The sequence below is a fragment of the Pyrgilauda ruficollis genome, unplaced genomic scaffold, assembly GCF_017590135.1.
Source record: "Pyrgilauda ruficollis isolate IOZ18807 unplaced genomic scaffold, ASM1759013v1 scaffold32, whole genome shotgun sequence".
In the NCBI taxonomy this organism is placed as follows: domain Eukaryota; kingdom Metazoa; phylum Chordata; class Aves; order Passeriformes; family Passeridae; genus Pyrgilauda; species Pyrgilauda ruficollis.
In genome coordinates, this window is record NW_024524600.1 from 1,161,283 (window position 1) to 1,184,890 (window position 23,608).

General features: G+C 35.8%; 1 protein-coding gene across 2 annotated transcripts in view; it reads left to right on the forward strand.

Moving 5' to 3' along the window:
- The window catches only part of ANKS1B (ankyrin repeat and sterile alpha motif domain containing 1B), a 404,705-nt gene that overhangs the window by 160,024 nt on the left and 221,073 nt on the right, over positions 1–23,608 (forward strand). The window contains exon 11 of one of the 2 annotated variants that reach the window (XM_041474292.1): positions 10,899–10,908. The exons of the other annotated variant lie outside the window; for it this stretch is intronic. Within the exon in view, the coding sequence (XP_041330226.1) occupies positions 10,899–10,908 (10 nt within the window). The remainder of the gene's footprint in view (positions 1–10,898; positions 10,909–23,608) is intronic. 2 annotated transcript variants of the gene reach the window in all.

Here is a 23,608-nt window from a genome sequence, read left to right on the forward strand (position 1 = left end):
CATAGTGACACCTCTCCAGAGTGTTACAGTCTTCGAGTATTTGCAGCCCAAGGTCCTCCTGAGCCCTAGCACCTCCTGGATGTTTCCTGTGTATTATATAACTTTACTGGATGTATGTTCTAGGAATGGATCCATTCTCCCTACAAACCCTATGCAGATTTTGTTCCCACAAGGAATTTTGCAAGGAGTTTCAGACTTAACTAAGTACCTAGTCACCATGAGGGTGTTCCATCTTTTGTTTCAATAATAATTTCAAAACTCAGAAGGCTAAAAAGTGTTTACGTTCTAGAGTTTTCATTTGTGTCACTCGTACTCAGCAAATTGTGACACCATCTGATGCCAATTTTCTGCATTTCAACAGCACTGTTCATAAAACTAAGATTCTCAGTTCCTGAGACATAGAATAATTTTCTATTCACAGAATATTCTGAGCTGGAAGGGACTTAAAAAATCATAAAGTCCGTCTCTTAAGTGCATGGCTCATACATTCATCGAAGCCACGACCTTGGTGTTATTAGCAGCACGCTCTGGCCAACTGAGCTAATCTCTTGGCTTTTTTTTTTTCCTAGTTATGCATATTTTTCTTATATCAAAGAAAGACCTTTGTTAAATCATTTAGAAGGAAAGTCTTATTTTCACTTTTGTTGGTGTTTTGTAGATCTCATTAGCAACTATTTATTATTTATGTATTTACAAGGGCGAAAATGTTGAATACTTACTCTGTAGTGGCATTATATACACTTACTCTGTAGTGGCATTATATACACTTTCTTAATATGTAAATTGGTGCCTCCAGACATATCTCATAGAATGGCAAGATTCTTTATAATTCTTCCTCCCAGAATCCATTCTGTCAACAGTAGAGGCAACACACACCAAGGAGTTTGTGTCACGCTTCTGATAATCAATGTAATATTATCTGCAGTCGCTTTTTAAAGAATCGTGTAGATTGTAGCTTTGATAATGGGATCTGTGTTTCTGGCACAAGTCAGGCTCTAAGTATCTATAGAGAGGAGTATGTCCTTGTGCAATTGTTTGCAAGATGTTTGCTTCTCAAGAAAGAAAAATCTCCATGCAAAACCTCAATCTATATGTGAAAACACAAAGACATGCAAAAATAATTTCACCGTACCATTTTAGTACAACTTTAAATTAAAAATCTAGTTTAGTTTAAATACATCTCTTGGGCCCATTATGCTTGCTTTTTTAAATTTAAGTTTTTCTTCAAATATAATGCTTCCTGAGCAGGTTTTAATTTACCAAAGTATCAAGATATCAGATTCGCCTGCACACACACACACACACACACAGAGACACACATATATATATGTAGGCATGCTTGAGAGCTGTAATATTACTTCTCTGTGGTGACCAGTGACAGGACCTGAGGGAATGGCCTTAATTTGGGTCAAGGGAGGTTTAGGTTGGGTAATAGAAAAAGGTTCTCCCAGTGGGTGTTTGGGAACTGAACAGGCTCCCCAGGGCAGTGGTGACAGCACCAGCCTGACAAAGCTCTGGGAGCGTCGGGACAATGCCCTCAGTCACAGGGTGTGGCCCCTGGGAATGGTGCTGTGCAGGGCCACGAGTTGGACTCGATGACCCTTGTGGGTCCCTTCCAACCCAGTGTATTCAGTGACTCTGTGACGCTGCTATGCTTAGCTTACATGAATTTTAATCAGGAGAAAGGTAGGCGTAGGTTTATTCAGTTTTAATGGATTCCATGGAATTCTGTTTTAGTGGACTCCATCACTGGATTCCATGGAATACTGTAAGCAAATACTATAGTCGAATTCGATATTTAGTAGAAAGAATTCAGTAACAAATTATTAGAAGTTAATTTACTTTTTTATTTCTAATTTGATATTTCCCAGAGTAGGACCATAAGGTTGTCACTGGGGACTTTTGTTTCTGATAAATGTGTTGAATGTAGAAAAAAAAACCTTTTGCCTACACAGCAGTCGTCTAAGAGGCAGTTTAATGTTGCTATTATTAACGCAAAAGTAAAAACCAGACATCCTTCAAAGGAATCCTGTGTATCATATAAATCCTTGTTGGATCTTAAAATATTGGCTTTGAAAGTCTAGTGGCACCTTAAAAATGATGGAAGAGCAGATCACGTAAGTCATGTAAAAGTAAACAGAGGTATAGTGCTCACATTTGAGCCCACATTCCCACTTAATTTTACCCAGATGGAAGGAACTTCAAGATTGCACTTCAAGATTGCTCCAGCATGTGAACAAAACCACCATAAACAGGAACTGTGGAGAGATTTCCCAGCCAAACTAAAACACTAATGAAGGTGCACCTGTAAGCATTCAGTACAAATGAGCTCCTATTAACCATGAAAAAATTAGATGAATGAAAACAATGAGAAATGAGAGATTCTGAATATTTCAACTGTAGAAAAAGCTGTAATTGTCCCTTTTACCATCAGAAAGCCTAACTATGAGATACAGGTTTTGTATAACCAAGCTTATTGTTTTGCTCTTCTTTTCTGGGAACAACTCCAGGAGTTAGATGTTAAAACCATAAATATTCAATTATTTGAATCACTTGCTGTCTATCCAAGCAATTAGAATAACCCCTACCTACTTGCTAGCTAGTTCATATCCCTCAGATAAAGTGAGATGATACTCAGAATTGCCCTCCCCTCCCTTCTCCTCTGGAAAGGTATTCTATGTCATCTTCATAGGCAAGACAAATGAGACACTGAAAAAGAAAAAAAACATTGAGTAACAACCATAAAAGAAAAACAGTGCTGAAAATACAGGTTCAGGGAACAGGGAAGACTTTTTTTCCCTGTATTACCAGACATTTTTCACAAAGCTAAAAACAGACATTATTTCTCAGAGCAGCATGTACTGCATGAACTATTCTCCCCCAATTTTTTTTTGTGACTCAGGAGTTAGTTTTATATCATGACCACAGAATAATAAATGTTCATCACCATTTTCTTTTTCATATTGTAAAATATGAAAATGCCATACTCTAGTATAGGCAGAAAACCCCTCGAGGATGTAATGCCAGTGGAACTGACAGCCCATATCTGCCTACATGGGGTGTCTACATGTTGTTAGGGAAAGTTCTCCTTGGACAGTGTATCACTTAAGAGTTTCTGAGAGAATTTAGGCAGCTGCACTTTGGTGGTTTAACAAGCAGCCAGCCCCCATCTGCTGTATCTTCATGCTTTCACTCTGTGGCAGATGTTGAATTTATCTACAGTGCAGTAGAGATGGAGCACTGTTGATTATCATCCATGTAGGAATGCTAAGAGAAAAGACTTGATAAGATACTACAAGATGCCTGAGTGATGTGTTGTCTTTTATTATGTAGCTACACGTTGAAAATGATGGGGAAATGGAAACAACGCTAATCTCAACTAAAGATAAGGGGAGCAGTATTGAGGTACTGACTCATTTAATTTTGTAGAAAAATTTTAGAACACACCTATTTCAAATTCCAATCAAGTGCCATAATGTGTCTTAATGATTATTTCAGGAAATAATCACACATGGTAATTTTAGGATTTCAGAAAATTCTGAACTGATATATTCCTTCTCTCAAGAAAATTCTTCCACAGTAAAGCAGCAATTGAAACATCACCTATAGCAACAGTAGCCATGGGGAAACATTTTTTCTCAGTCAGTGAAAGCAAACCACTATCACAAAATGAGGTACACACAACATCGAAGAAAGAATATCTCATGATGGTGTTTACCTGGAATCTTGGTGAAATAAACACTCTTAATGCATTCTTCAATATTTTAGATTTTTAAATTGCACTGTTTGAGATTAATACTGTCATATATTTTGGTCTAAACTACTCTGCCTCTTATTACTCCAAGGATAATATTGAGTTGCCTTAAATACTTTACATCAGCTTCGTAAATAATCTGCACAATAATCTGACACTTTAGAAAGTGTCATATAGTTGTTGCCTTTCTTCACCTTTTGGGATTTAAATGATCATAGATTATTATGCCTTGAATAAGTTCTAAACTTCTCATTGTAATTAGATGTCATATTGTGTTTTCCTTGTGAGAGCTTTATTTCTTTTTATGGAAGCTCTTTGCACTCTTCTCAGCACTTGGAAACCAAGCTTGGTTACTGGATATGAGCTCTCCTCCTGTTTCATTCTTCTGCGTCACAACCAGTAAGGCCATTCGCACTTCCAAACCCAATATCATATCAGATATTGATACTGAGTTACAATAGTGTTGAACAATAAAAAAACCCACCACTCACTCTGCATAGTTAAATTCTGCCTGAGCACCACAGACAACAGAATTAGATTATATCTGTAAGCAAATTAAGCTTAAAGAATTGTTTACGAAATCCTGTCATTAAAGTAGTATTAGGAAAAAATACACAAAATAGTAAAAATATGTTAACTGCATTTCACAGCTTTCAGTTGTCTTAGTCCTCAATCTGATAAACCAAGAATAATGGCAGTGATGATACAAAATAAAAGAAAAAGGTTTCTAAGCAAATGATTCGTCTTGTGAAAGAAATGTAATTCTTAGCAGTCCTTATACCCCTCATCTCCTGGAATCTTGAGAACTAAAAATAAACTGAAGATATGGCAGTAGGTTCAGTTTTTCTCTTAAATAAATGTCTATAATATGATTATGCTAAATCTGATGAGAAATTTAGCATAATATGATTATGCTAAATCTGGTGAGAAATTTTGTATTCTGATTTAGAAATGTCAGAACTGTGAGAAAGAGAACCAGAAAAAATGAATAGATAGGTCAAAGTCAGGAGAGAGAAGAGGAAGAGAACAAACAGTCAGCAGTTTGATTGCTAATTCTCATCTATACTTTAAAATCCGTCTTTCAAGTACCTGTTTTTTAATGGATGTAGCAAACTGTTCTGTATGCTATCACTCATTCATTCATAACCTGAAAAATAAATTAGACTTTTATAAAGGAGTTTTAATTACATGCTGTAATTACAAATGCTGTATTATTCTTTGAAGTCACTGTTTAGACCAAAATGCACAAACGTATTTTGTAAAACAAAGTGTTCTGCAAGATACCTACACTTATATGTAACTATACCTATATAGCTATCTATAAAAGGTGTCATGGCATGTTTGATACTGACAGTATATGCAATTCGGTAGGAAAATGTGTTTAAAATTATGATTATTAGTTAAAATTCTCTATGGGCCTGATCCAAAGCTTATTGGTAACAGTGGAAATTTTCTTACTTAGTATCGCAGATTTCAGATGGAATCAGACTCCGACACATTAAAAATTACTGGTGTTGAAGAGCTTTTTCTTTCTAAAAACACTGGAGGCAAATACATTAGTTCAAAACCAGTGGGATATCATTCTGGACTAAGTCTATAATTCTAAAGTAGAACATGTGCAGGATAGAACTTAACAGTGATTTAAAACAGATCTGAATTGGACTGGTGCACTTAACTGACAAGACTTGGGATTATTCTGTGCTCTAAAAAGGCATTTAAATCTGCATGCTTCCTGTTTTTCTAAGGCTAGCAATCAATTTGGGACATTTTAGCACAGTACATCACTTATTTCTGTTTCAGATTCTAAAAATTGCTTTGAAGTATATGCCAGAAGCAAAATTATTCCTGCCTGTAGATGAAATAACTCATTCTCTGTGGCTTCCTCAGATGTGAAGTCAGTCTCTGGTCAGGAAAAATATCATTTTTAGTAATAGAGTAATATGTAACTCCTAATTTTAAGTTGAACATTTTGCATTCTAAGTTGAACATTTAGCATTCAGACAACTTTATGGGCTAAATTGTGGCACAGACTCAAAAGTTTTTCTGATGAAGGTGCATCAAAGAAGTCTGTCTCAGCTGGGCACAACCTGCTCTGGGAAATATAGAGGAGGGACTCATGTCCACTGTTTGTTATGCCAATGATAAATTTAACTTGAATCCCATTGGATAAGTTGTTATTACAAAAGCATGGAGATATTAGAAAAAATTGTTTATTTTATTATTTTTTACTTTTACTTAACAGTGCAAATTTATGCAAAATAATTTTAACTGTTACTTCTTTGCCTCTTTTCTTCAGATGTGTAAGATGTAACATGCCAGAAAAAGAGAGGATTGGTTTATCTCTTCAGTCCTTACCATGGAGTGCAGGGAGAGTTTCTGTCTGGTGTTTTTGGACAGCTGTCTTGCTAGCTGGTGTAAGGTCTTGTGGCAGGCTTTCACACATCCACAGAAGATCAGGAGCAGTACACAGTCTGGCCCTGTGTATATTCAGAGCAGTATATAAATAGAAAGTCAGAGATACCTAGTTCAGACCATCACAGCTATAGTCCCATTACTACTCTCTGCTTTTCACAACCTTTTCTTACCAGTTTCCCACACACCTCTGAACCCTTAAATATTCTAAGATCATCACAATGAAGCTCTTGTGTCATCATTTTTGCTGCTGTGGCATTCAGTCAATTGTATCTGCTTAGTGTTAGTATGGTTTATAAGGAGGTTTCATATAAAGTGAATGCAGTACATGTTATCACTAAGGATAGAATCTGTGAATCATGCTAGAAATAATTCTAGAACTTTCAGTGCCTAAATTGGATCTCTGAAGCTATTAATTTTGCCACCATTCTGTTCACAACCTTCCCAGATCTAGTGCAAATCCCAAAATCCCTTCCTGTGTTGGGGTGGAGAGGATATATTTCCTTTTAAGGATCCATCATGGGAGCTTCTGTAGACATAAAACATTAGTGAATTAGTGAATTAATGATATAAAATTGAAAATTGAGAATAAGCATGTTGAACATGTAGAAATTAGCATGTATGTTAATGAATGAACATGTAGAATTGACATTCTCACAATTCTCAGAATTCAAACAATTCTTCTGTGTGCCCGAATTTCTGTGAACAGTAAACAGAATATAAAGCTTTGGAATACCCTGTATGGGGGCACATAATAGGCTGGAAGATGCTTATACAAAATCTGGAAGGTGCTTGCATCATTTAATGGTATATGGCGTAGTGTTAAGGAAATAGAAGTTTATAGAGCATTCTCTTTTGATCCCATCTATTGGTCACTTTGATCCTCTTTCTGAACCCAGAGAGGCACAGTAAACATGAAAACCCTCTTGAAAAGTGTGGTTATCAATAGAAATGTACCTTTCCAGTGAAGTGTTTACCAAAGCTGTTTGAAGCTCAAAGTCTGAATAAGCAAAACCGATGCAATTTTTCCCAATTATGGTTCAAGTGTGATTCTGCATATTTTTTATATAATTAGATAGCATATTGGAATTATAGAATTGTGATAAAGAAAGATTTGGTGAAAACTGTGCTGCCCTGGTATTTTGCGAAGAGTTACTGAAAATAAGTTAAGTGTGAAGCATTTCCCAGATGGTAAAAATTCACTCCAAGGAATTTAAATTGATACTCAAAATGTTGCTGTGTTCATGAAGCTCCTTTTGCATCTTTAAAAAGAAAATTGCAATGTACTCTAATCACTGACATTTGTACTGTAATTTATTATAGAGAAGATTAAATGAACACAAAAATTGCAGGTGGAAATTTAATCTCACCCTGCATTAAAAACTTGCAGAATAATATTCTCATCTTTCAAGTTTTGACCTGTTCTTGCTGTATTATCATGAAACTGAGCTTTCTTCAGGGAAATATCAGTAAAAAACCATGCCCTTATGAAACAGCTGTCAGTGTTAATTTAGTTACAGAGACATTTCTTTCATTTTAAGCAAGATTTCTTATGATCTTTTGACGCAGTGCTGGTTTCTAAAAAATATTTTAAATCAAAGGATTCATCATTGTTTTTTGAAATATTTGAGTCAGTTCATAATATCAGTCTAATATAAACCTTTCTTCAAATTCCATAACATTGAAATATACCATTTTAAACTCTTTTGCTGTCTACACTACTTGACTTTTTTGTCCTAAATTTTGCATATAATTTTGTTATCCAATGTTTGATATGTGCTTAATGCAAACTGAGTTAAGCAAGGCAAGTAATGCTGATTTGATTAAAGAATAGAAACATACTGATTTAATTTGGCATTATTGGCATAATAATCAGGATTAATTCACACAATAAATGGCACATTCTTTGCCTAATATAACTTATATTGAAAAAATAAAATGAAGTAGTCCCTTAATTAAAATATCTATGACCTTAATGCAGAAAATGAATCTTCTATGTTAAGCAAATACTTCTGCATGGTCATGTTTTCCAACACACAAATTCAACCTTTTATGAAAACAAACCAAGAACAAAAGGTCTTCAGTTATGGCTGGTATTAATTCTCTCTTTGCTCCTGCATCATTCGGAAGCTGATCATGGTTTATCTGATATAGGCCACATCCTTGTCTATCTAAAATGCAAGGTAAGAAAGTGGATTGTTTAATTTCTGTGGCAGCAGAAGATGTGGTGCTGCCCATAAGTCTGCTGAATGGTTGCCCTTGTGTTCTTCAGAGGCAGCTGCCTGTTAGGGGTACCTGGAGTGTGTTTCATGGTGTTTGGATCAAAGCAGTTGTGCTTCTAGTTATTTTTTTTTCTGCGCAAGGAGATTTATTATTCTGCAAAGAGAATTATTGCATACATTTCTGTGTATGCATAGTATAGCATTGTGTAGGCAAACAATATAAGCCTTTCAGTTTGTGATATTGAGAAATGAAGGTGCTGTTTGATGACAATTGTTCTGGTTTTCTTTTCTTTTGAGCCTGGCAGTAAAATACTAGAGGAAAACCTGAAAAACTGAGAGATTGATCCAGTTCAGTTTATAAAGCAGCCAAAGATGTGATTCTTAGAACAACTGTATTTTAAAATAAAGCATAATACATAAGTATTAATTTAAATTTCTCTTAAAAGCTGAAGTATGGGTTCTGACTTCTTGAATATTTATATCAAATAAAGAGAGCATGCAAGGCTTCTATCCAACAGTAGAGGAATATGCCTTGACTGTAAGCTAATTAGTGACACAGTAGACCAATACTTGTTTTTTCTTAAAAGAGACATAAGCTCATATCTACAGTAAGTGTAAAATATGAAATACAGCCACTATTGTAAGTGACATGTTATTGTTAGATTTCTTATTATTGGAAATCATACATAAAAATCAAGTATGTATGCTTAGCATGTAACTGAGAAACTGGGTTAAATGCCATCTCTTAGCATTTTATGTTTAAACTGAGATATGCAAAGAAGAACTGTGAGCAGGTGTAGCATCTATTTCAATATTTTCTTCACTGCTATGATTTAGCTTTTTCTTCTGTGTTGGATGCTTTGAAAATTACTTACTCTAAGACATAATTGCCTGGAATTAATCACTCTTGCCCTAACATCTTTATCACTGATCCTCTGTCTTTAGAGGGATCCCTTCCTCCTTTCTGAAATACAAGGAATGACCATGCATCTTCTATTTTTCTAATGTAATTCAGTATGCTAAATACTGAGTTCTTGGCTGTGTAACTATGTCAACTCTTCAGTTGCTTGTACTGTCCTTCTGGCTTAACATACCCTGACTATATTTCTTTTTGTGTCAAATGATATTTGTTTGCCTTTTTCTCAAATGAAATTCAGAGTATCTATGAAGACTAAGCTCTGTAAAATACAGCTATAGAATGACTGCTAAAATTAGCGCTGACTTTATGGTAAATATTTCTTCTAAAATACTGGTAGGGGAGGTAATATTAATGGTGTAGGTAATGTTCTTTATTCCATTACTAATTAATATTTTAGAAGTTCAAGCATAGATTACTGGATTTTTATTTTTTTTTGTGGGAGAACACCTGAACCATATCAGCAATATGAAAGCTGGTACCAGGACTGTGCTATAACTACCTTAATTTATTGCAATAGGACTAGTGTTAGATTGCAGTGATTTTATAAAGCCCATGCTTTTGTTCAGTATATCAGATTGGTAATTCAACTCAAAAAAGCTTATCCATTATTTCTTACTGATGTAAACTTTCTGTGACATTAATAAAGGGATGGCTTCCATAAACCTTGCAGAGATATCACAGAAATTAGCCACAAATATTTTAATGCTTTATTTGATATGAAGACGTTGCTGAATATCATTGACTATTTTTTTCTGAAAAGCAAGTTGAAAATTCAGCTTTCTTAGTGATCCTATGCATTTGATGATTCAATGCAGTTTGGAAATAATACAAGTTGTTAGTACCAGTTCTTTTACAATTTTGTTGATGTAAAATACGCATCAAATCTGGACTGTTTTTCTGTCTTATGCAAAATCACACTACTTTATAAACTGGATACCAAATCTGAATTAAGTGGCTTTCCATTCAGTGAGATGACTTTTTCCATGTTTTGTTTCCTCACAGTGGAGCTGGTTGCCTGAGCAACCGGTAAAACACCAAGACTGGGCTGCAGCTGGTGCTTCCTTCCTCACTTCTTACCTGCATGCACTTAGGGCTGCACAAGCTCCCAGTGTCAGGAGCTGCAAGGAAAGCATTGTCCATCACAGTTTACTAAGTGAAAGGTGAACAATCTCCCCTGGACTACACAAAATCTGTGGTATTTTGTGTTGAGGGTTCTCATAAGAAATATGAAGCTGGAGCTGATGCATTGGGTGAAATCAGAGAGCTAAGGGTGCATATCTGAGGACATGAGCCCCCATCTGTTCTTAGAGGGACATTTGTCAGAGAAAAAACTGAAGCAGTGACAAGTGCTCTGACCTGTTGAGAGACACACATAAAACATGTAGCACAGAGATGTGCAGAAGATCCCCAGCTCTTGTTAGAGCTTCACGTTCTTTGCACACACATCAAGTGTTGCCCAAAATATAGGTAGCTCTGTGAAGCAGAGTTCCTGGGCATGTTGTTTTCAGAAGTCCTGTTGATGGTTTTCACTCTTGAGTTCTTGTTAGATAAAAAGATAAAACTCAACTGCCTATTCTCTTGGATTAAACAGAAAGAGAGTGGTAGGCCCAGTAGTTCAAGAAAATTTATCAGTCTGATTTGTTCTACTGCAAATTGAAAATTTCAATACCTTTGTTTAATACACGGGAAAAATTAACCAATCAGTTATGTTGAAATGTGTGAAAGATCAAAAATAACCATGGTATGTTTCTTGAAAGTATTAGCTAGAATAAGTACTCTTAGAGCAGATGCTGTAATATCAAAAACAGTAATTATATTTTAGAAATATTTGAGGGGGTTTGAGTTCATACAATGAGAAAAGGTGAAATTCTTACGCTAACATTTCTCTTCCTGAGGCAGTAAGATACTATTTTAAGAACATGCTTATATGCAGTGAAAGGAAAAATGAAACATTTTATTCCTTTTTTACTCCTTTTAGTGGTGAAGAAAATAAAATGAGAATTTCGCATAAATTAATGGAGCATAACTTTCCTGCACATTTGGATAAGGCACTCAGATGCTTTTAGCTCACTTGTTTAGTATAGAGTTCTGGTCCCTGAAGGGAGAGATGATGGATTTGAGGGTTTTTTCCTTCCTCATCTTCCACCCTCACAATGATCTGTGGTGTAGCAGTTCCCAAATTTTACATTTTTATTTTACAGTCTCCTAAAAAATACAATGGCAGGAGCCCTCCACAAGATTTTTTTCTCATAGCCAGGCTGGGTGTGAGCATTAAAAAGCCATGTCACTGTTCAACATGTCCCTGGTACTAAATAACAGTGCAGAGAGTTAATTTGTTATTTGAAAGCTGCCCTTCTGCTAACGTATGTGGTGATTTTGCTTTTTGCTTGTATAAAATGTCCCTTCTTTGTGGGGGTGGTGGGAGTGGTATGTCTTCTGTAACACTTACAGCTAAACTGAAAATCCAGCCTTGTAGCTATTTTAGTATCAGGAGAAAACAGTCTGGAGAGAGACAGCAATCCATGTACCAGTTCCATACCCATGTGGCTTTGCTCACATGGATGTGAGCTGGAATTCACTGGTCAGTTTGAAACAGTGAAGTTACCCATATGCACAATAGAAATAAACTTCATCTTTTTCTAGGGAAAAAAAGAAGTCAAAATAATTCTGTGAATTCTGTAATAAGGGGGTTTTTCTTAAAAAAAAAATCCACAATTTTTAAAAATACTATTAATTAACTTAAGAAATGTCCATCCTATTTAAGGAGTAATTGTCAAAGTATAGAATTGACAGCAAAATTCCTGCTCATAGGTTTTTATCATATTATTAGCCTTCTAATATTTCTGTATGCAGACGACAAATCGGTTTTATACTTGTGATTTTAATATGAATTCACTTTCTGCAGGGGAAAACACTGACTAATCATTTGCAGACCACATTAAAAAAAGGTCTGTACTCAAATGTAAATATCAAACAAAATTGGATTTATGACTTTATTTAGTTTTCAGTATTTTTAAACTGAATAAGCTGCATTTAAACAATGTTAAAAAACATGCATGGTAGTTCTGAACAGTTCCATTACATGATTTGCTTTCTAAAGACATTTGTGACTTCACAGTCATAGAATCAGTAATTGTGGGAAAGAACTCCAAGATCATCAAGCACAACCTTTGACCGAGCACTAGTGCCACGTGCAGGCATTTCTTGAGCACCTCCAGGGATGGTCACTCCACCAGCTTCCTGGGGAACCTGTTCCAGTGCTTTCACCCTTTCAGTGAAAAAATTCTTCCTGATGCCTAATCTACCCTGGCACAGCTTGAGGCCATTTCCTCTTGTCCTGTCTCTGGGTTCCTAGGAGAAGAGGCCAGCCCCCACCTTTTACAAACTCCTTAAGCAAATGTTCCTGATAAGAAATATAGTCCTTAAATGTGTGCTGAGGCAGTACCATATATTCATTCACTTCAGGAGGCTTTGCAAATACCAAAGATCATGTCAATTTTTCACCATTTCCTGTTTTCCCAGAAGCAGAATTATCACAAAATTATTATTTTTTTAGTCATTCATGCTATCTGTGGAAAATGCGACACTCTGGAAATGAATATTATACTGAAAAGTGGCAGATGCTCACACCATATGGATTAGTCAGGAACAGCTTCATGAATGTTAGGTATGGCAGAGGATCCTCTGGGTATTTTCACATAAAGAATTGCGTGGGCATAAAAGACCCAAGGACATCTAAAGTAATCTTGATCTCTCCTGCCAACTTACTGCAGTGCAAGCTCTGGGGATTTTTTTGTGTGTTGTATGTCTTAAATGGTTTTGAGGAGCTGCTTGGGGACCTGTAGTTCATGGCATGTCTACAGATGGTCTCTGGACTCTTCAGACCAGTGTTCTCAGCACCACAGCCTGTTCATAGGAAGGACTAGATGCAGTGACCCCATCCTGGGTGTGTGCAGCCCTTAGTGATGGTATTCCTCCACGAGAGTCTCAGTCTGTTCTTGGAACTGAAGTGGATGGATGGTAGTTAATACAAATAGAATTTTGTTACAACATTTTGGTACAACACAAGCATCTTCTCTGTGAAGTTTTGGCCACTATTGGAAAAATAGAGAACTCAGAAGAGAGACCTGGAAATAAAAAAAGCAATCCTCTCTGGTAATATAAATGTCTTTTTCTCCCCTCAATCCAATGGCAAATAGATGGTATTCAGTAAACAAACAGCTTGGAAGATATTTGAATAATCTTTAACACTAATGATAGTAGAAAAAGTGGAATAATATCTGGGTTTTAAATATGTATTTTTATTAATTATTTCTCATACCATCTTACAGATGTCAGTATTGTCTCCATTTCACAATATTTCTGTGTTGTACAATGAACATGCAATAACCCAGCAATTCAGGAAAAAGAAACAATTAACCTGTAGACCTATGTGAGTACCTCTTAGTCCTGAGAGAGCACATGAAACAGACAATTCTATTTACATAGGAGGCTGCATCTTACACCTGGGCTTCTATTTTTGCATTGCATTATATTCAGAGTTAGATAAAGCATTTTCCACAGCTGTGCAGCATTGCTTATCAGTGTCCTTACCTTGGTAGGGAAATGAGATAAGAAGGCTGAGAAAGCACAGGGATTGAGTCAGTTTTTGGAAAGATGGGATGTGTAGGAGAGGAGGAGGCAGATGGTTCAGTTTGGGGTCATAACTTGGAGCAATGAGGAAAGGCTGCATGACACAGGGTTGATACCCTGTTTTGGAGGCTGGAGCTGTGTAGTGGGAAGATTAAGAATGGTCTTTTAAATGGAAGTTTCATAGCTGGATTGATAGAGTTTCAACTCTCATAATTTCTAAGGTTAATTCTCACAAAAAGAGGCAGGTATAAAGTCTCAAGGGATGTTACTTTTCGTATAGAATTAAATTCTGTAGGTTACTCAGATGACCTTAAATCATATCAGGCTCTAGGCAGTAAGCTCCATGACTGCCTAGTTATCTTGAAAGTTTCTGAAAATGTCTCTTCTCAAAAAATATTGCTTTTTTTTTTTTTTTAGAAAACTCTATGGTCAGTGGTCATCTCTGTCATCATTAGCGAGCCAGCCACAGCTTCTGAAATAAGGTTATATTTGCAGAGATTATTTGGAGATTTTTGGGAGGATTTTCTTACCAGCATTAAAGAATGTGAATGCAGTTTTTGTTACCCCAAAAAATGGTAATGAATAGAAGTATAAAAGTTAGATGGGCTGCTGTGGGAAAGACCATAAAAGGGCAAGGTATGTAATTGAACCTGGAATTCATGACAACATTGCAGACTCCTGATGCAGTTTTTCTCCTTACTTTTCTGTGTAGCATTGTGCAGTAAATAAATGTTTTAAGTGAACACCATATTTCTAGCTCCCCTTCCAATATAGAATGACTTTCAAAGACCCTAGAGACCCTGTTTTTCTTAAACAGAACAAAATACTAAATTGTCTAACATACCAGTCCTCTCAGTGTGAATACTGGGTACCATCTGCCTCTGATTTAAATTCAATGTATCATACTGTGTGAAAAATCACGTTTTGCAAAATAATATTTAATAATTTAAATCTTTAAAATATTTTAAATTCATTTTTTTGGAGTTAAACCATTAACCATTTTCTTTTGATGTATGTGTGCCTAGGAGTAACACATCATTATTATAGCCAGAGTGCTTTATAAAACATTCTCCAGTTTTTCAATTTATTATATATATAATGACACTATGTATACTCTGTAGTTAAATTTGTTTCCATATGCATTCAGCTCCTCTCATATTAAAAAAAGATTCCTACAAACATTAGAGAAGTGTAAAACCGCAGTATAAGAGTTTTTAAAGGACTTCTGAAAAACTCAGGGTTTATGGTGAAGTCTGACAAAAATCTTAAAAGATGCTGATAATACTTAGCTTTCCTGTAGTGCTGTTTTCCTTAGCAGGTTGTAAAGCCCTTTAGAGGGATTGATGTTATTGCAGCTGAGGAAATTCAGGGAAACTAATATTAAAGTGATTTTCAAAATTCGCCTGGTAAACAACTGAAAATGCTAGGAGTGGCTCCTGGTTGCAATACAGTAGATTTTAGTTTGGACTACAGTGTTTTTTTCTTCAATCTGTTCTGCTTTAATTAGAAAGTCTTCCATTAAGAAAAATAGCATTTAATGATTTGTAACATTGTTCTTGTGGACAGTTAAAAATAAAGAAGTTGGTGTTTTTAAATATATCCATGCATTATAGGCAAATTGAGTCAAAGCCTAATTCCCTTAGTCTTCCTTGGCAGCCCTGGTATTTTACTTAAATTGTTGAGAATATTTCTGCAAAACAGACAATGGTGCCATCTTTATACTGCCTCCAGCTTGAGAACTGCTATTGAAATGCAGCATAACATGGGCCAATTTGCTCAGGGTGGGAGCAAGCTTCACAGCCTATTCACTGCACCGTAATGATACTGCAAGGTTTCTGTAACCAGGGAGGGTGTTTTAAAGCTCTCCTGCTGTGTACAAAACACTGTAGCTACTGTCAGTGCAGTGTGGTCACATCTCACGTCTCTTTAAGGAGTTCTGGGCTTTTTCCTTCCTGCTGACCTTTCCTATCACCTCTTTGCCCCCTTGTGATTCAGCCTCAGTGTGAAATTCTGATTAGAGAACTTAATGCAAACAAAGGTATTTAAGTTACATTAAAGTGATTTCTGTGGATTTTCTGTAGGCCATTAAACAAGACAGTTCTGAAGTGTTCATGTTGCAGAGTTTATTTCTAGTGTACACTTGCATTAATACTTGGAGCAGATGGGTATTTAACAGAATTTCAATGCATGCTCTTATTTTCTTCAAATAAGTTTTAACTTCTTAATTTTTTTTTGGTAGCTAGAGCATCTTTCAGACCAGAAACAAATTTGCCATTAAACCACATAATGAATACATTTTCTGTGTTTCATAAATACAGTCTATTTATTCTCTTTTGTATCTAGAAGGAGTTGTGTACAACCTTATGTCTCCTTAGTAGAAGGGAAACTACTGCATCAGGTATTTTGGATACTGTATCTGGAAGGGGAAATTTCTTAATGTAATACTCTCAGTGAACAGCTGGTACACAGTAAATTTTATATAATCACAGCTGTTCTCAGTGATTTTTATGACTCAGGCTGAGTTTGATGCTAAGACTAGAAGCTTAAATTATGTTCAATTTATGTTCCTTCATACTTCAAAAAAATTTACTTCAGAAATAAATGAAAAATATCTTAATCTCCTGATTTATGTGATTTTTGACAGTCTGTAAAATCCTAATAAATACTTGATGTCTTTCAAGAAAATCAGTTCCTCTCTAGTGGCTTATAAAAAAGCAAGTTTCTTTCTATATATGTAAAATCTTTATTCTAGTTTTGATTTAGTAGGTTTTGAATGTTCTGCTGTGAAAAAATAGTCAACACAAAATGGCTTCATATTGGTGAATGTAGTTGAATCAGTATTATTATTATTATTATTATTATTCAGCTAGTCTGTGTCACATGTGCAGAAACATCTTCCAAAAAAAAGCACCACTGCATTCCCACATTCTCAAGAAAAAAGAGTTGTTACCTTGAAAACTACTTTTAATTAGGAGAGTAGAAATTTGTTATGATGGCAGATTCATGAAAAAAAAAAAAAAAGAAAAAAAATTGCCATGTACTTATTGACAGATCTGCAGTATTCCCACTGAAATTGTGGGAAGATAATTTCTTTTGTAAGAAGATGAAAAGCTTTGGGGTAGATTATGAGCAGCAAATGCTTGGAGGCCACTGGAGGTGTAGTGATGTGGCCAATGATGCTGCCAGCTGTGCCACTGGAGTGGGATGTGAGAGATGATCTACTACATCTAAAAAATTGTTCTTTGTGTCTCTAGGATCACAGCTGTCAATTAAGTGCTCCTGATGCTGTTGAGAGTGCTCCAGTAAAGGCTCTGTGTGCCATCCTTATGTTAGTATGATTTAGGGATGAGAACCACACCTAGCACTCAGTTATGGGTAATGCTTCCAACCCAATGGTGGTGTTTATACGTGAAATCGAGGAAGAAGTCTGTCTCATTCACATGTTTAATATAAGAGCATGTGGGAGCCTAATTGTATTAACTGGCTTTGAAGCTGTAGAGGAAGCAGAACAAAAACAATCTCGTACATGACACTCCAAACTTTTCTTGTGCTCTATCACCAACATTGGATCTGTATATTAGCAGTGTTTCTGTTTTCTGAAGAATGCAGTTGATAGGCTACATAATTTCCTAGCTCATCAAATAACCTTTTTGTTAAAAGGCTGAAAGGTATAGTGACAAGACTGAAATTTGTCCTAAGATTTTGTAATGTTCTTTAAAGTGATAGAACCCAATGACTTCTTTACCTGCTTAAGCTATTTTCCTTTTCCCCTCCATCCCAGTGTGTTTCTTAGGTGTGCAATTTCCATGAATATGTTTGTGATTTCATGAGGATTTAGAATGAAACATTACATTTTTAGGTTAGGGGTCTCTCTCTAAAGTTAGCATAAGGAAAAGTACATTCTATGTGTGTGCATTGGTAGCTTCCAATTTACAATACCTGTGATGGCAAATACAAGTCTGTGTAGAAATGGGTGTGTGTCTGGGATTTTTAATTTTTGTTTTGTCCAGTGTAGGCCAATTCTTCACAAGAAAGGCATGGGTTCATGAAACAGGCTAAAAATACTTTCAGTATTCTGTTCCTTCTCTTTGACCCCTTCTATCTTCTTTTCACTTGTCTGGTTGAACTCTGCCTCCTCTGCCCTTAGTTTTTCAGATTTTATTGGAATTCTCCCAAAGTGGTGACTTCTCCATGTGTTATTCCAGGATTCAGGTATGATCTTGGTACCTACTTCCAGTTATGCCAGGAGCTTGGCTTCCAGATTTGAGCTTTGTACTCTTTTGTTGGGTTTGGGATGTTGTTTCTTTGTTTTCAAATTGTTCTGGAAAATTACAGTGACTGAAGAAAACACTTGGGAACACCAGACTGTTATCTCTTTTATCTGAGGCTCAGGAATACACTAATCCTCCTTCAGGAGTCAAAACATGTGCCATGAGAGTGCACACCAAAGAAATAAGTATATAAGGGCTGAGAAGGCGTCTGATGACTTTGAAAAAATTCTGCCTTCATGACTGAAGGCTATCTTTGCTTAGCAATAGCCTTGACTTGACAACCTGGTTTACAACTCAGAACAGCATGGCTAAGCTTCCCACATGACAGAGCTGAAAGGATTGCTGAGTGAATATGGAATATGCTAAAAAACTCACTGTTGGCACAGCTAAACATGTGAGGAAGCTTTAATTTAATTTAAAAAAAAGACATCTGTCAAAATTAAGTTATCAAAAAACCCCATCTAAAATGAATAACTAAAAGATATTTGGGGTTATTTTGTTTCTTTTAATTGAGTCAACATATAGTTTTTCAGATGTGCTTTTACTACTGGAAATTTCTCCTTGATTTTGTCATAAGTTTTCCCATTGTTGTCATGATGGTGATGTGATACTGAGAAAATTATTATGATTTAGTCCAGAAATTGTCAATGACAAATCTATAGGTTTAATTAAAATAGGAAAACAAAATGTAATACAGAAAATAATATCATTGTTATTTGTGTAAGAAAAGTTGCATTTAAATATGCATATTAAATATGATTGACTTCAGGCATGATCCTCAGTAAAAATAAAAAGTGTCTGCAATTCTCTTCATTTATAAAGAAACAGCAAACCAAGCAGTGTCCACTCAACAAATACTCAAAAACCTCAGCTTGTACCTGGGCAGTAATTTGGAGTTGATGTGGCTGTGATAAAATAGGCAAGGAACATAGCAGAAGTGAAAGACAGAGAGGTCTAATTTCAGTATTTTGATCAAAGGAGTTTCTTGACAGGAGAGACAGATGTTGCAAGACTGAAAGCACTTGACGAGTAGTGCAGTTCTGGTGAGAGCTCTCTGGAACTAATAGTATATATATATATAACCATACAGAACTATTAATATGTATATCTCTATATCTATAATTAATATTCCCCCTTGACTTCTGCTTCTGTGTTTTTCTTGCTTACTCTTCTAGAATATTTTTAATTTTTCTGATATTGTAGCTCTTCTTTTAAATTTTCTCTTTTGTCTTGGTTTCTTTTTCACATATCTTCAAACAGCCTTTTGTAGGGTTTCATATATTCCATATATGAATACAATGTGAAATGGAAATAAAGTGAGTTTGTAGGAGCTTTGCCTTTTAAAAATACCTCAACAAACACTAATTTGTGAAAGAAATATCCCATGATTAAAACTGAAATCTGATTTCCATATTTAGTGTCTCAGGTCAGATGTATTATGGGGAGATGAACCTCATTATTCTATGCTCTTATGTGCAGGGCAAATGGAAATGGCACTTCCTGACCCTAAATTCATTATTTTGTGTTACCAACTGCTGTGTTTTCCTAAAAGTCATTGTACCACACCTGAAGAAGACAGGCCAGCACTGCCTTAAGCTCTCGTCCATTTTAATCAGATGGGAACTTTTGTCTGTTGCCTAACTTCAAAATTCATAGAACAGTTTGGGTTGGAAGGCACCTTTAAAGGTCATCCAGTTGGAACCTGTGCCATGTGCTGGGATATCTTCTAGTAGACCAGGTGAAAACCCCATCCAGACTGGCCTCAAATGTTTCTAGCAATCAGGCATCCACCACCTCTCTGGGAAACCTGTTCTAGGGTTTCGCCACCACCACTGTGAAAAACTGCTTCTTTATAGCTAGTCTGAATATGCCTTCTTTTAGTTGAAAAACTTCTTTTAGTTGAAAAACATTACCCTCTGACCTATTGCTACAGGTTGTACTAAAAATTCTGTCCCCACCTTTCTTCTAATCCCCGTTTGATTATTGAAAGGCCACAATAATATCTTCACTCAGTCTTCTCCAACCTGAACAACCCAACTTTCTCAGCCTGTCTTCATGGGAGAGGTGGTCCACCTCTCTGATCATTTTTGTGGCCCTCCTCTGCACCCATTCCAACAGGTCAATGTTTTTCCTCTGCTGAGGACTTCAGAGCTGGATCCAGGTAGGGTTTCACCAAAGTGGAGTAGAGAGGAAAAATCACCTCCTCACCATAGGCCTCTCACATCTCGGTGTGTAGCAGTACTTCCATCCCCACAATGAAGATGAAATATTTTTACTTTCTGTGATTCAGTCTCTCTAACTGCCGAGATACATTAAGATCTCATACCAAAAAGCTCAGAATTCTTACTTTCCCACAGGAGTTCTTATAGGATTAGCACTCTGCCACCCTTCACCTGAGGACTGTGAAGTAAAATCATGTAAGTGCAATGGTCTTTCTTTATTAATAGTCTTTCTCAACTAATTGACTTCAGAAACTGGAAAAAGAATCAGACCTTGGAAATTACTGATTTATTTTGAATCTTTGTCTTTGGTGTGATAAACATTGCTGTGTTGGCTCCAGTAGAAAGTTTACATGATGTAGAAGAAAAATGCCATTTTTAAGAAGCAGGCAGTTATTTTGATTGAAACTTCTGTACTTCTCTGTGATGATTACTGCATGTCTTGGGATTCTATCAAATGACAAAAACAATTGAAATTCAGATTGATTAGAGAATTTGAAGGCAATTACAAATGAGAGACTTTTAGTCTTCCTATTGATAGTCTGACTGTGCAGGGAACTTAAGTCAAGTTTCACTTTAAATTTACTTTTAAACTTCACTGATCAATGTTCATATCTGTGGAGTTAATTTTGGTTTGAAGACACAGTATATCATCATATATGTGTAGATGGTTTTGGGTTTCTTTTAAAATTTGTCCAGGTTATGTGTGGAAGAAATGAAGCTGCTTTCAAATAAAAAAAAAAAAAAAAAAAAAGAAAGAAAGGATATGTCTCTTTCCTCTGTGCAGATTTATTCTTTGTTTACCTGTACTGTAGCTGTCCCAATTACTTTGAAATCTGGCCTGCCATGTATTCTCTGAGCAGAGAAGATTTTAATAGGTTAGTTTCTTCTTTTCCATCTAAAGCCTTGAAGAAAATTCAGTTATCTGTTTACTGGCCTCTAGAAAGAGGCCAGTAAACATGTCCTATTTGGTAGTTGACTCCCTGTTCATTTAAGAACTGCTGTCATTCTCCTTGGAAATACCTAATGCATGTCATTTATTCCCACCATCTTCATCAGCCTTCTTTCATTTAGGTTGGTGCAGATAGGAGGAATTATTAACTAACTTAATGTGAAATGCTAAAATCACTATAAAATTCAAGGCAACCTGTTCCAGGTGTGACCCTCTTTACTTTTTTTTTTTTACTGTGCTTCTTTATTATAGGTGCTTCCATAAAAATGCTTTCAGGAAACAAGCATTGTCTAAATACTTGACATTTCATCTTTGTGTCTTCGTGAGATTTTTGTAAGCTAATTTAAAAAAAAAAAGCCAAAACATAAAACAACATTGCACATTCAAAAATTCTTTTTTGGGAGCAACTGTAAGTCAAAAGTTTCATCAAAAGTTTCTGGTTTTACTATCTGTGGTTGTCAGAATGTCTTCTTTCTTTCCTCCTGTTCTCTCCCTGCCTTCCTTTCTTCTCTCTCTTTCCTATTCTTACAAGAAAAGGTGTGTGCCCACTTTTAATAAGAAAAGTGATTAAAATGTTTTCATGGTAATTTCTTGTTATTTTAACTATAAAATTTAGAAAAAGAAAGAAATCATCTGCAGATTTTTTTTCTGGTATATCTCTTAAAGTGCTATCTGATATGTTGAGCTGCTAGTCATGCTTGTTTGCTTTTAGAAAGAGAGCAAAAGTGACTTGTTTTAAATTTCTCAGGAGACCATGATCATCTGATTTCCAATTTATTCCGAATGAAGAATATGCTAATTAAAACAATCAAAATATTGTTTCTGCAATTATTTGTTACTTATGATTGACATAATGAATTACTTCTGCACTCTTATTTCTCATGGGTATGTTTGGTTAGACAACTTGCTATATCTCTTCACGTTGATTTTTACAAGGAATTTCCCTGTTCATGGAGAGTCTCCCCATCTATATATCTACAAAACAAGATCTCAGTGATCTGTTGTCTCCTCAGGTGAAATGTAAATATACTTGCTTAAATAGCAGAAATACGTAAATGATAGAAGGATCAGATCTGCCTGGTTTGAGGCCTTAGTTCACAAGTAAATAAAATTATTGATGATACCAAGTGTAAAATAAATAAATTAGAGCAGAATGAAGCAATAATAACATTCTAGGCCTGCCTTGCTTCAGATGTATCTGTTTTAAGATCCTAATGAACTTGTTACCATGTGTCTTGAAGCATTGTAGATGAGAAGTAAATAACTCATGAGCAAAAAAGGTGTTTTCTAAATCTAAAGTATCTAATTACATAGGAAGTTTCATTTACTTATTAAAGATGTGCCAAGACTGGATGAGGTTATTTGGTAAAGAAGAGTTTTCTACCACCTATTATTGCTGGTATTATGATCAGACTGTTAGCTGAACAGAATCTGGTCTATAAATTATGGGACTAGAATGGTATAATTCCCACAAATATTAGTCTGTTTTCTGATCCCTTGGACTGAGTTTCTGTTTTCCTATTTACAGTTCCTGCACTCTTAAACAAACTTATGTATGTATTTCTACTGGTCTGAAGGCTGTTTTTGAAAGCTGTACCATCTTAGTGCTCTTAGCTTGATAAATTAATCCTCTTTATTAGACCTTGCTAATATTTATTAACCTCATGGACATTATTATCCCTAGTTAAGAACATATTACTTGTAATAGGTGTACCATATTTGAAAAGCAGGGCTATTTGGTGCCTTTGGGGGATATCTGCCTGCTGTGTTTCAGAGAGAACAGCTGACCCTTTCTTTACAGAAAATACCATCCTTACATGAATGGCAGAATTCTGTGGAAGTAGCTGAAGGTGTGACCAGCACCTCTGTGTCATTGCTCTTCTTTCATAGCATGTCCCCAGATATGGCTTCAGCAGAAGGGTTTCTGTGAAGACTTTTAATCCCTCTCAAGCAAAATAAACCAGGTGAATTCAACGAGTCTTCCCAAACTGGGGCAGCTGATTAGCCCTATAAGCAGGTTAGCCATTCTTATACTCAGCTCTGGCTCTGGAGCTACTCAGTGATACCTTCTGTTTGAAGTGCAGCAGGGTGAGTGGTAATGTACTCTGTTGCTGCAGCTATTCAGCAGGTGAAACTCTGCCTTCTAACTCTTACATGATCCTAACTGAAGCTAAATTATTCAGAGTTTCTGTGTGTAGCATTTGTGTTGCGTGACTTTCCAGCTCAT